Source organism: Syngnathus typhle, linkage group LG5 (genome assembly GCF_033458585.1).
Source record: "Syngnathus typhle isolate RoL2023-S1 ecotype Sweden linkage group LG5, RoL_Styp_1.0, whole genome shotgun sequence".
NCBI lineage: Eukaryota > Metazoa > Chordata > Actinopteri > Syngnathiformes > Syngnathidae > Syngnathus > Syngnathus typhle.
In genome coordinates, this window is record NC_083742.1 from 6,759,970 (window position 1) to 6,772,545 (window position 12,576).

Here is a 12,576-nt window from a genome sequence, read left to right on the forward strand (position 1 = left end):
CCATTAGTCAGCATTCTTTTGGCATTTTCTTACACATATAATTTCAATCTCTGACTTTTGAAAACCAAGACAAACTGTATTTCAAATTTTAATTGATTTTTTGCAACATGGTAATGGAGTGCAATTTTGAGTGTCATTGATTCAGTGTCCCCAACAGTATTTTTGGACAGTTTTCCACATGGAGATGTCATGGAAATATTTTGAATATTTAGCATGGTTTGTTTTTTTATTTCATTATTTAACTAAGGTGCTTGTGTTATGTGTTGTGATATTATTGATCTATACTTTTGACTTTGATAAATGATTTACTCCCATCAGGACAGAACAGTATTGATTTTACACCATGTTGCATTATTTGACCTTGCTCAACATTTTAATGCTTAAAAGGACACCGTTTTGTTTATGTATATATATATTTGTAAATACATTTTTAAAAGAAAATTACATATGTGAGAGACATCATTTTGATTTGCTGGATAGTACTGCCCCATGCATACACATTTACTACAGTGTGAGACTTACCTTAGAAATGACTTGGTTGTAAATTCAGGCACTCGTCTTAATTTACAGCGAAGGGGTATTCTCACAGCCGCATGAGAAAAGAACATTGGCACTACAGCTGGTTTAGCGCCTTACTCATACTACAGATGTGCATGCAAATGGGGAAGCCATATCAATTGCACAGGAAAATACCATGACTAATCTTCTAACTGTCGTCAGAGAAAAGCACTGAAATTGGCAGATGTGATGTCACATGAAACTAAATAGCAATTACATAATGGCAAAAAGGTAAAACTTTCATGGTCTGAGCTCACGGTTTCTGACCTCTGCCGTTGTGAAGTGTAAAAAGAGCAAACATTCCAGCAAATAAAGACAGCTGTCCAGCAACGGTCTTCCCAGCCACGATAGTATTGACCATAGTCAGATGCTCCGCTGATTAAAAATTGATCCATTTTGAAAAATCTAATCAACTGAATAGGATTGTTTCATAGGTGGGGAGGGGGTTGGTGTATGGTCGGAGATGGCGGGGGTGGGTGGGGTTGAGCAGCTACCGACAGACCTGTTATTAACCCCTGTGCCTCGGTGGAGCCCCTGCACCCCAGTTCACATCCCCCTGTGTCCTGGGACTAGACATTGCCCAGACGTTTTGAATTATTCAGCAGTCTGAGAGATGCTCCGGCCACTCGGCCTATTAAAGCCTACGGTAGGGGCTAGTGGCGCTAATGGACGGTCCAGAGGAGCCCCAGCTCCCTGTGGACAGGAGGAGCTTCTGAGGCTAGACTTCAGGGGATGTGAGAGCCAATTCAACAGTGGGAGAGGTCGCAGCAGGTTAATGACGCTGCACGTCTAGACGGACGCTGGACACACAGCCGTGGCCAAGAGGCAGTGGGGGTACAGCGATATACTTTTTGAATGAGTTCTGTATTATTATGTATCAAAGACCAGCGCTATAACCTTAGGCCATGATCTGCAAATGACATGACAATCCTCCCTAAATGAACTCGATAAACATCCAATCTTTATATTCCGGGGTCAAACATAGTAGAGCGGCAAGATCGTCCATACAGCACAACTTTGATTTGTGCAGAACAATACAAACAACTGGAGAGGGCCCTCAACTCCAGCACAAAGTCACTCAGTAATCAGGGCATCTCCCCCAGAGAGAGTGGATGGAAATCGGGGTGGGACTCATTTGGGAGCAGCTCAGTTACCATGTGTTCAATCGCCTTGGTGATCATGCGCATCCGCCCGAGGTCTCTAATGATGTAAACACCATAGGAAACACAGAAGAGAAAAAAAAAATGACCCCCTGGGTTTATCCCGATTTAGTCAGTGGAAGCAGAATGCACAAGTTGGATGTCTACCTGAAGGACTCCTCAAAGCATAAGCTCATATATATATATATTTAAAAAAAAAAAGTAAACCACACAGATATTGTGAGATTATCCTATAAGATTGTCCTTCTGTCTGAGGTATGTTGAGACTCAGTAGAGATGCACCGATCCGACTTTTTCAGTTTCGATACCGATACCGTGACTTTGCGTATCGGTCGATACACGATACCGATCCGATATTATGGTTGACTTAACAAGCTACATAACTCTACATGTGGAACAGAAAAGACCAAAGGCAATGGCATCAGGCAAACTACACAGTTCTTTGCTCTAAATTAGGGGTGTCCAAACTAACGGTCCAGTTTTTATTGGCCCGCAGCAAATTCTGAAAACATAATTGAATATGGCCCGTACAAGAAGCTTGAGCTCAGCTTCTCAGTTTCCACACTAGATGGAGCCCGCCACACAAAGCGTTTAATGTCCCATTAACACCCCCCCGGAAGAGAAGCGAACACGCAGCGTTTGACATCCGATTAGCCCCCCCATTCGGGAGAGAAGCGAACGCGCAGCCTTTGACGTCCCATTAGCAACCCGAAGAGAAGCGAACGCGCAGGGTTTGACGTCCGCTTAGCAACCCGGGGAAGAGAAGCGAACGTTCGCTCCATGTTTGCGTTTGTTTAGAAAACTCTCGTGGCATGCGGCACACGTGCTGCTGACGTATGACGTAGCCCGCGTCCTAATAGATAAAGGAAAGTATCGGCTCACAGATCGGCTGCACTTTCCGATACCCGATCCATCTATTTTGTTGATATCGGGCCCGATATCCGATCCAGATATCGGATCGGTGCATCTCAAGTTGAGAGTGCATTTGTCCCAGTAATACAGAACCGAAGCAAGTCAACCCAACCCTCATAAATATTAAACATTTAGAATTTACAACCAAAAGTCTTCATGTGTGTGGGGAAAGCCAACTACCATCGAGTCAACTGAACTATGACGCAAATGGAATGTAAGCCAATAAAAGAAGTGCTGACTTATGAATAAAGAAGCAGCAGTAAATAAAACTAATTGAGTCCTACCTAATGTTGGCAAGAAGTATTTTCCAAAGAAAATCTCATTGAGAACCTGGCCATTTTACAACACTCACACCTTTGGTTCTTTTCACTCGGGCAACATTGTCACATATCCTGAAGTGTCTGCTCTTTGCCTTACAGAGATGAGGTGCGAAAACGCTGCCTCTTTCGAAATCAGTGTTGATAGTGGTGATCTGTTGAGATGATTGGAGCTCGCCGCAAAATATGACCAAAACTGTTAAGTGCATTTGGGTCCCGTAGCAGATAAACAGTCTTTTGTGCGTAGCAGGCCTTACGTGCACAAGAACATCCAGTCATCATTGTCGAAGAGGACAAACAGGCAGAGGCAGGACCATATTCTTATTACCAGCCAATGGAGATTTATGCACTTCAAGGTTGACTTCTTTGAAAGCGAAGGCTCGATAAGTTTGATGAAGCGGAATGAGTTTAGCCTTCAATAAGTACTATCTGTGCTGGACTGAACTGCCACACTCTTCCTTATCCGTGATCTGATGCCAAGCACATTTACTCTTGAGGTCAAAAACACTGCCATGATTGAACAGAATCAAGGGCATCCTGTGGAAGGCCAGTGAAGGGACACAGACACGCCCCAAACCTTTTACACAAATGTAATCTCTGCAGCTCCCTTAACTCAAGGTGACCAGGCACATAATTTACAGATCGTCATGAGATGATGCTGCCCATGTTTAAAAAACAGCACAAGCAACATCATCCATTCAAACCACAGAGTAAAATGCTTCCAAAAGTTTGGAGGAAAGAGAAATCCACATGAATAGCAAATTACTTTGGCTGTATGGAGCAAGAGTGTCTACTTATCATACAGAAGTACTGAGCACAGTTTAAATCAGCAATATTCAATTTGAGGCCCGCGTGCCACATGCGGCCCAGAACCGACCCCTGAGTGGCCCAGCGTGACTAAATAGAATTGCATTCTAATATTGGAACCACATGAATTGGGTCAATTCAAAATATAATATCAAGTTTGAATTAAACACTGGAAGGCTAAACATTCCAATGAGATCTGTTCAACGCAATCAAATTTACATGACTTTCCACTGCCTAACCTGTTGTTTGTATTTTAGGTTGACCCCCACCCCGCAACTCTCTCCCAAATTTCAGTTACTTAGGGCACACCGCCACAAGCCTGGAGCAATGTTTAGCTAAACCTGCTGTCTATGTAGGCAGGGAGAGTCCCCAGAGGGCTGAACAATCAGACAATTTCAAGATCATGAAGCATTAAACCAATCCCGGCAGGGTACACTAATTAAACAGCCGAGCCCAGCACAGCCAACCAATCCCCACAGAGCAATTAAATCCATCCCCTCTAAAACACTGTGGAACCTGTCTGGGGAAAACTGCTGAGGAGTGAGAGAGCAAGAAATGGGAGAGCGGGAGAGAGAGGAAAATATCATAAAATTCATCTGGAAAAGACACTACAGGAGGATTGCAATAGGAGGCTAACGAGGGAAATTGAGGGGGTGAAAGGTCTTGAATTCAGTTCAAATATATAAAAATGTCGTAACAGATTTGTCTTGGAGTGTTTTTGAGTATTTGATGGGAGCCTCTATTACCACACTTAAAAGAGAAAAATAGTGACCCGCTTACAGTCTTCCCCTGCATATTTAATTAAGCTTACAAGGTCTAGAAAGCACTCATGAGACCAAGCAGGACTAAAGAACAGCCTGGAGGTCTATATTACACGCCAGCAAAGCTAACAGATTCAAACCCTTGTCAATACTCCATAGCCCAAACTAAATGAACAGGTGACAATGGAGACATGACATTGGTGTTGTAGATTTGAGGAACAACAAAATTTATTCCACTGAAAAGCTAGGGAAGAGATTCATTATGCCCCTTTGCATATACCATCTGTTAGTATTCACCGACAGAATTGCTTACAATAACTATAATGTATTTGTGCATTTTTGCGAAATCCTGCGTGGCAAAATTCTGGAGGTTTTGTTTTTTTAGATGAAACAAAGGAGTGATTTGGTGGAGAGGAAGCAAGAATGTGGAAGGGCAAGAATTTGAGTGGGAGTGCCCCATAACAAGGACGCGGGAGATAGTGTGGACTTGCTCTTTTCTCCACCAAACGAGTCAACATATAAATCACAAAGCCCCGCTTCACGTCTTTACTTCCTCTTCCTCTCCATTAAAAATGATAAACTATACCTCTTGAAGCCACTCGCTCGCTTTAGGACCCCAGTCTACACCTTCCTGGTGAAGCAGCACGAGTGCATGACTCAGATTTATTCTATCCCCTCGCATTGTTGGAGATGAATAAAAGAGTAATTAGCTGTGTGACGGTGGAGGGGGAGGGTGGTACTGACACAACCTCAACCCATCCATCAGATTTTCGCCATAGCACACTTTCTGTATTATACTGTAGAAATGCAGCTTTGTAACAATAATAATAAGTGGACTACACACAAAAGACCACCATGCATCTTGCATACATGGCTGGCACACACCGGTCTGCTTCTTGTGTATGGGAAAGGAAACACACTCCAGCACCAACACATAATGAGAGCAGCCGAGGTCCCCAAAGACAACCTGGAGAGGGTTAGAGAAGCATTGATCTCATGAGTGCACTGGGCCCAGGAGTACCCATCACACTATGCTATCATGCGTTACATGACAAGCAACATAAGAACAGTCACGACTCCCGTTTTCAGTCAGATAGATGGCCCAAAATGAAAATCAAGTGGAATACGGTCAGATGAGGCACGGTAGGTCGTGATGTGGTGACACAACGCAGGTGGGGTGGGGGGGGGGGGGGGGCTTTTGTTGGAAAGCCTGTGATATGAACAAGAAAGGACTGGTGCTCAATATGTGTGCACTGGTGTCAGCTGGTAAAAACAAATAAAGCCAAGGCCGCGGTGGAGAAACACAGCTCGATATGAACTCGCCGGGCAGGGGGGCCTGCTGTCGACAGGGAGAGAGGGCACAGCTTTATACTCATGCCGATAAGCCATTACCTCTCTGCTGATGCTTCCTACTGCCCGTGTGTGAGGGAAGAAGAGGCCGCCCTACCACTACAAAGCAGTCCTCCCGCAGACTAATGTGTCCCCTAAGTTTTGTTAAAGCTGGTTATTTACTCCTGCAGAGCAATCGCTTCCGCCTCAGGGCAGCAGAAGACTGCTATAAAAAATTAGGCATCTCAGTGAAGCACCGTCATCTACCAAGGGTACGCTTGAGCCGGGCTGGGGGGGTGAGCTACTGCTTTGAGACATCGGAAAATATGGCAGACCATTCAAAACCAGATCATCAATGTATTCAAATCAGTGATATGGAATGTAAGAGTATGGCAACTAGTATGCTTTTATTTATTTTTTAAACTAAGTAATGGACGATCATATGAACACATTCCAAAAACCTTAAATAATCTTGATGTAGTGTATATTATATAACAATTTTAAGCCACACAGCCGAAAATACTTGTGAGGATGAAAAAGATGTAACCTTTAGTAAACGTTTAAGTATATGGTATTTGTAACTGGGTTGTTCTCAGAAATAGTGGTCACCCCCGGGCGGCGGATGGTGACCCAATTTGAGAGTCAATATTATTTCTTTCTTTAAAATCAATAACCAGATTTGACTGATTTTGAGTATCTGCCACAAGAAATTCTCAATTTGCACACATTGCAAGACACTTTTGTACTACCTCCAGCTTCCACATTTAAAATATTTCCATACTGAAGACATTATTGTTACATGACGCTAGCTGCATGTTAGCTTCTTACAACAACATTGCCCCTCTGGCTGTGTTTACCCTTACGGTTCCGGCTGTGTTGAAATGTTGCACAGATGAGGATCAACAGAACAAATATCGTTCGTTGTCAGGAAAAAGGTAACGACAATAAAGCTGATTGATTGATTGATTGATTGATTGATTGATTGATTGATTGATTGATTGATTGATTGATTGATTGATTGATTGATTGATTGATTGATTGATTGATTGATTGATTGATTGATTGATTGATTTGCATCGCTGTGCAATCCAATGTTCATTGTTGTACAACTGATTGCACCGCAACAGCAATTGTTCAACACCATCAACATCATCATCATAACTGTAACTGTACGAGTACTACATGTTGTGTATGTATATAAGGGTTTGTATGTTTGAATTTGATTGCATGCATTTGAAAGGCTATTAAAGTGACATATTTATGATGGACAATTCTGGCTTTTAGGGGGAGTATCAATTATTTGCATAAAATCACAACTCACAGTAAAGCTCAGTCCCACTCCCCTTTATTTATAGGTGAATTCATGAATAGCAAACAGCAGATACTTGGGTATACCGGACACCACATTATATTGCAAAGCGGGAGCTATACGTTTTACAGTCTTTGCTGAACTGAGGTGTTTAAAACTGTGTTTAAACATGAACTGTGTAAATATGACTTGTGAGAAATGTGGCCGCTACGATTTCAGAAACAATAATGTCATCACAGAGGAGCTTATCAAAACACCGCACATACAGCAGCGTGAAGACAGGAGCAGAAGCACGGCAAAAAAAAAATGGATAGGTATGGAAATCTACTTGAAGGAAGGTCAGAGTGATTAAGCTGACATTAATGACAGGCCTAGTCTTCAAGTGTGAATGCTGAGCGTAGCTCTCTCTAAACCCATTTGTCATTCGTCTTCCAACGCTCAAGCATCTGCTTTGAAGTCTCTACCACTAATGCTACACAGTGAGGTTAAACAGCTTAACGCTAAAGTCTGTTTCACTCCTCTCACGCTCTAATGTTCCCAGTTTTTTATATATTTATATATATTTATTTATATATACTGGGGTTATTGCTCCTGGATTTCACGTCTCAATTTGCCCCAGATGGTTGTGTAAAACTCCACTTCCTCGTTTTCCTTTGTTGGTAATGTCAAAAGAAAAGAGGGCCAGCCCAAAGGATGCCAGATTAAGACAGACATGGCCCACCCTTTGAGTCAAATAAGTAGTGGTGATAGTGAGGGGCATACATTTATAAGAGGACTCGAGCCAGTGCGTTTACATTTAAAAGCAGCATTTAATCTGCGACACATTCGAAAGACCTGCCAACATGAGACAGTTGTGAAGGATGGATTAAAAAACACAGTACGGTACCCACTTTGAGGCTTTTGAGAGCCAGCTCAGCTTCGAAACCAAACGATACAGTCATTAGGATAAATAATACACGATCGGAGGAGCTCAGACAGATTTACTCCCCACTACAATGAGATTACACTGAGACATGTGACATTAACAGTATCAGCAAACAAATATTTAAAGCATGAATGAATGAGAGACAGACAGTGATTTTCACAGCCAATTTGAGATTGGGACGTTGTGTGTGCATGTGTGTGCGTGGAATCTACTGGCAAACAGCTCACAGAGCGGGCTGGCAGCCGAGGCATCCGAGCTCACAGGCAGCCAAGCAATTTCACTGTTTGGCAATACTGTTGTCTATGTGTGTGGATTAGAGCTGACACCAGAGCAACTGAGTCATGCTGAACGTAGTACCTACCGCTTTTGTTTGTGGTCTAAAAGAACCCCGCCCCCTTGCCACCTCTTAAATTCATGGAAGAATGGAAACAGGGTCAAGAACCGGTAAGAAATTATTGAGGCATTATTTCGCCAAATGAGCACAGCAGGGCACACATCAGGAGAAACAACAGACGGCTGGATTTGAGTGAAAATAAGGGCAGGCACTGAGCGCAATGCGTTTTGAATAAATGCTGTATTTCAAATCCTTTTACTATCTCAAACAATGTTCATACTGTACGTGAATGCAAACAGAGCCAAAAAGTCATCAAGAGTGAAATGGACCACACCCAGTCAGCTTTAGAAATGACTCGCTCTCCCGCTACCGCACTGGCCCAGGGTTCTTCCCTCGGCCTGGCGGGAGAGACCCTGACCTGTCCTTTTCATGCCCGCCCACAGAAATGCCATCTGGCCGGTGTGAATGATTACCACAGCAACGGCCGGGTGACCTGAAGCCAGCGGGAACCAAGGTCACCCCACCTCAGAGCTTCTCACTCTCGGTGCCCTCTTTTCATCAGCCTGCAGGTGAATTATTCATCCTAAACAACTCAGAGGCACAACTCTACTGTGCCAACACTTCATATCATGAGAAAGTAAATGTTGCGGCGTTAACTGCTGATATAAATAGCCCCAACTGTCATGCGATAAACGCAAGAATGGCATTTGGGGTCGTGCAATTGCTGTAATGATTATGCGTGTGGTGAAAAAATAACAATAGACTCACATTTAACTGCAATAAAACAATGTGCTCAAATCGTACAGTGCCTGAGCTATCTTCAAATGGTCTGTGAGAATAAAGTCTTCAAATTGTTCACGCGTCAGTGCAAGAAAACAGCTCAGTCATGAATTCAATTTTAACAAACCTTAAAAGCTGATTGTGACAAGGGCAACGGTTATTTTCATTCCCAAGGGCACAGAGTGTTTGAATTGCTCTGCACAAAAGCTTTTTAAACTAGTTTAATCCATATTATACATCCAGAGGACGGACTACAATTTTGAAACTCTCCTGACTCAAAAGATGATTAATAAATGCGTTTCTGAATTACAACCGACACTCAACAGTTACAAGTGAAAGTCCACAATTCAAATTTATATTTGTTGTCCTTTTACCATGCTGCTTTTACCACTTAAAATGATTGTGACGAGTAAATGTTAGTATTACTAGCCTCTTCTTGCATCAACCATATTAATGAGTACATTACTCTACTTGGCAAAAATGACAATAATATAATAATCCTAAATCATTTGTAAATCTGGATTCAAACAGTTTTACAATGGGGATTTTTTTTTAAATCAATAGTAGAAGGAAACAAGATACTGTAATCATTTTGCACTCGAGTTCCCGCTTTAGCAGTTACAGTACTTTAAGTCTGTGAAGGGAGAGACAGATATCATGCATTACAGTTGCTGCCTTGGTTGAAAAGTTCAGTGGTTTTATTTACACTGACAAAGAGATATTCATTGAATAATATACTTATTATTACAGTTATTTTTTACAGTGATGATGAGGAGTACAACTGCTCTGCATCAAAAATGACATGTGACAGGGGGGAATTACATGTGCCTCACAGAATGGAACATAGTTCTCTTCCACTGCAATCATTCACGTCTTAAATGTAAATATGGCTAACGGTGTAGAAAAAAAAAAAAAAGACTGAGGAACGCTATAAGACTTTTTATACATTGGCATAACACGAGGTGCACAATGTTGATTCGTGGAGTTGTATCAAAAGTATCTTTGCAAGAACAATAACTCTACGTTTTCAAAAACACATTTGCTTGTCAATGGTTATTATTATGGTTGTAGTTTGACAGTGCAGTATTTCTAATTTTGGTTTGACCACTTTATGAGACAACGCATTTAACACATCTCCCAGTGTACCAGAGTATTTTCTGCAAGCCTTGACCAAAAATAATAAACAATCTAAAATAAATTTGCATTATTAGCATGGGAAGGCAGATTATTTGATGGATTTTTTTTTTTTTTTGCCGTTTGTTTTTTTGGTATTTTATCTAATTAGATGCTGCAAGTGCAAGCGATCATATTTTGGCCGATAGGCGAAGCTCCTGTTTAGGTAATGTATGTTTTGTAGGGATAATTAAGGTAATACTATTTTCGCAGACTATAATGATAGGTTGGGGGATCTGGGGCAGCTGGGAATGTCGCTACGAGGCTATTCAGTTTTTTTTAAATCGCAAACCCTGATGAATATTTCTTGGTCCTGTTAGGTGAGAGCCAGCCACAATCGTGTGACGGTGGCCCGGAAGAGAGGGCGGTCCAGCGGCCAGGAGCTGCAACAACACTCGACACCAATACACACACCAGATGTGATTGTTTCTGCCCGGTAGGCTTTGGCGAGGGGGCGGGCTGCCATGCTCCTGTCATTTGTCATGATACACGACATCAGTCAGACGGCGGAGATGGTGCCCTTGCGCCGGCCGAGGCTGATTTACAAACATTAGCGGGGAATACGATTACACAGCCCCCACCGACCCCCCGCACGAGCAGCCCTATGCGGCTTCGGGGGAGCGGGGATCGAGAGGGAGGGCAGCGGAAACCACTGATGATTTCAACCAACACTGCTTTCTTGGAAAAAAAAAAAAAAAAAACATAAAACAAAAGCGCCTGGTATTGTGGTTCACCAATTCAACTTTGCGTCTAACGGTGTGGTCAAGCTATAACGATATGTCAGTCTGCAATAAAACAAACTAGTGCTCACCTGCCACATTCCCCACGCTAGACGATAAGACACATTTCTGTGCCACAAAAGTCCACCAGATGATCGTTTGGAGGCTTCAAAGACGATTCCCCCAAATCGTGTCTGTTTGCTTATTGATCAATGGCAAACCTCGATGTCCAGTCCTCGCGTTACGACCAACGTGCTTCCGTCAAATGTAACAGCACAAGCAAATGCCTTCGTAAAGAGAAAAATAAAACTTGCACAAAAAAAACTTGTCAGCTTGAAGGCTACAAGCAGCTAAAACGACGTTAAATTTAGGTTAAAGCGACAGACCGGTGCAGCCAACAGCACCGCGACGTCCGTCAACCCAAACTGCATATAACACGAAGCTGTGTGAAAAGTTACCATGCAAGGAAAGCGACTCGACGGCGCATTAAAAGTTTCCATACATGTGAGCACGGCGGTGCGAGCGGCTCACGGTCGAGATTTTAGCAAAAAAACGCCAAAATAACAGTGCTGTCCGCGGTGCTGATCCCAGATCGGTGTGGCTCGCTGAGGCTGTGCTGCTCCGCGGTCGCTCCACGCTGATCAATGATTGAACCGAACAAAGGCAGAACACGGATCAATTTCTAATAAGTGGCGATGCAAAGCACGCTGCTTTCAGCTCTCTCGGTCACCTAAAAAGACCCGTGACACTTCCATGCACCGAAGAGTAGTTGCCACCGGAGAGATAAAGCGAGAATGTGGAAAATAGCACTAACCTGAAGCCGCCGTAGATCAAATTTCTTCCAATATTGAAACATCGATCCTACATCGGCGGCCATCTTGGGGGATATTGAGGAGATTTTTTTTCAGTGGCTGCAATAAATATGTGGGCTGGATTCCCCCCAGTTAAAGCGCCTTTATGGGCACGAGTGCCACTTTGACAAAAACACACGACACGACTCCGCCGATATGTTTGTCATCACGTCTGATTCGAATGTTTGGAAGTAGTACGAAAGGGGGGGGAAAGTAGATTTTGGCAGCACCACTTTAAAAGTAAACGCCGACTGATTGGGCTAAGCCTCCGTCCGTCCACAACATTAACTGGACAATTGAACTTGATTTTGCTTTGGCAAAGTTATCAATACTGACGTAAAGCCCGTGGTTAGTCGATGGCGTCTGAAGAAAGGAGAGAAGGAGATGATGAGTAGATCAGTACAGTTCAGGGAATTTAGCCAAGCCCACTTGTTTCTCGAGAAGCTCACTTTCTACATGGGAGTAGCCAATAAAATACATTATCGACCCGTCCTATCAAGTAATAGCCTATAGTTAGCGTAATTACAAAAAAGTATTAGTTTGCTCATCAGTTTAATTGTATTTTACAGAATAGTATCCCTCCACAACGATTGATCATTTATACAGCCTATATCGAAAATTTCAAGTAAATAACATGAGTA

General features: G+C 42.8%; 1 protein-coding gene across 1 annotated transcript in view; it reads right to left on the reverse strand.

Annotated features, from left to right (window-relative positions):
* cux2b (cut-like homeobox 2b) overlaps window positions 1-12,305 on the reverse strand; it is an 85,091-nt gene extending 72,786 nt beyond the window's left edge. Inside the window, exon 1 of the mRNA XM_061279392.1 lies at window positions 11,899-12,305. Coding sequence (XP_061135376.1) covers window positions 11,899-11,961 — 63 coding nt within the window. The 5' untranslated portion in view covers window positions 11,962-12,305. The remainder of the gene's footprint in view (window positions 1-11,898) is intronic.
* Window positions 12,306-12,576: the final 271 nt, after the last annotated feature.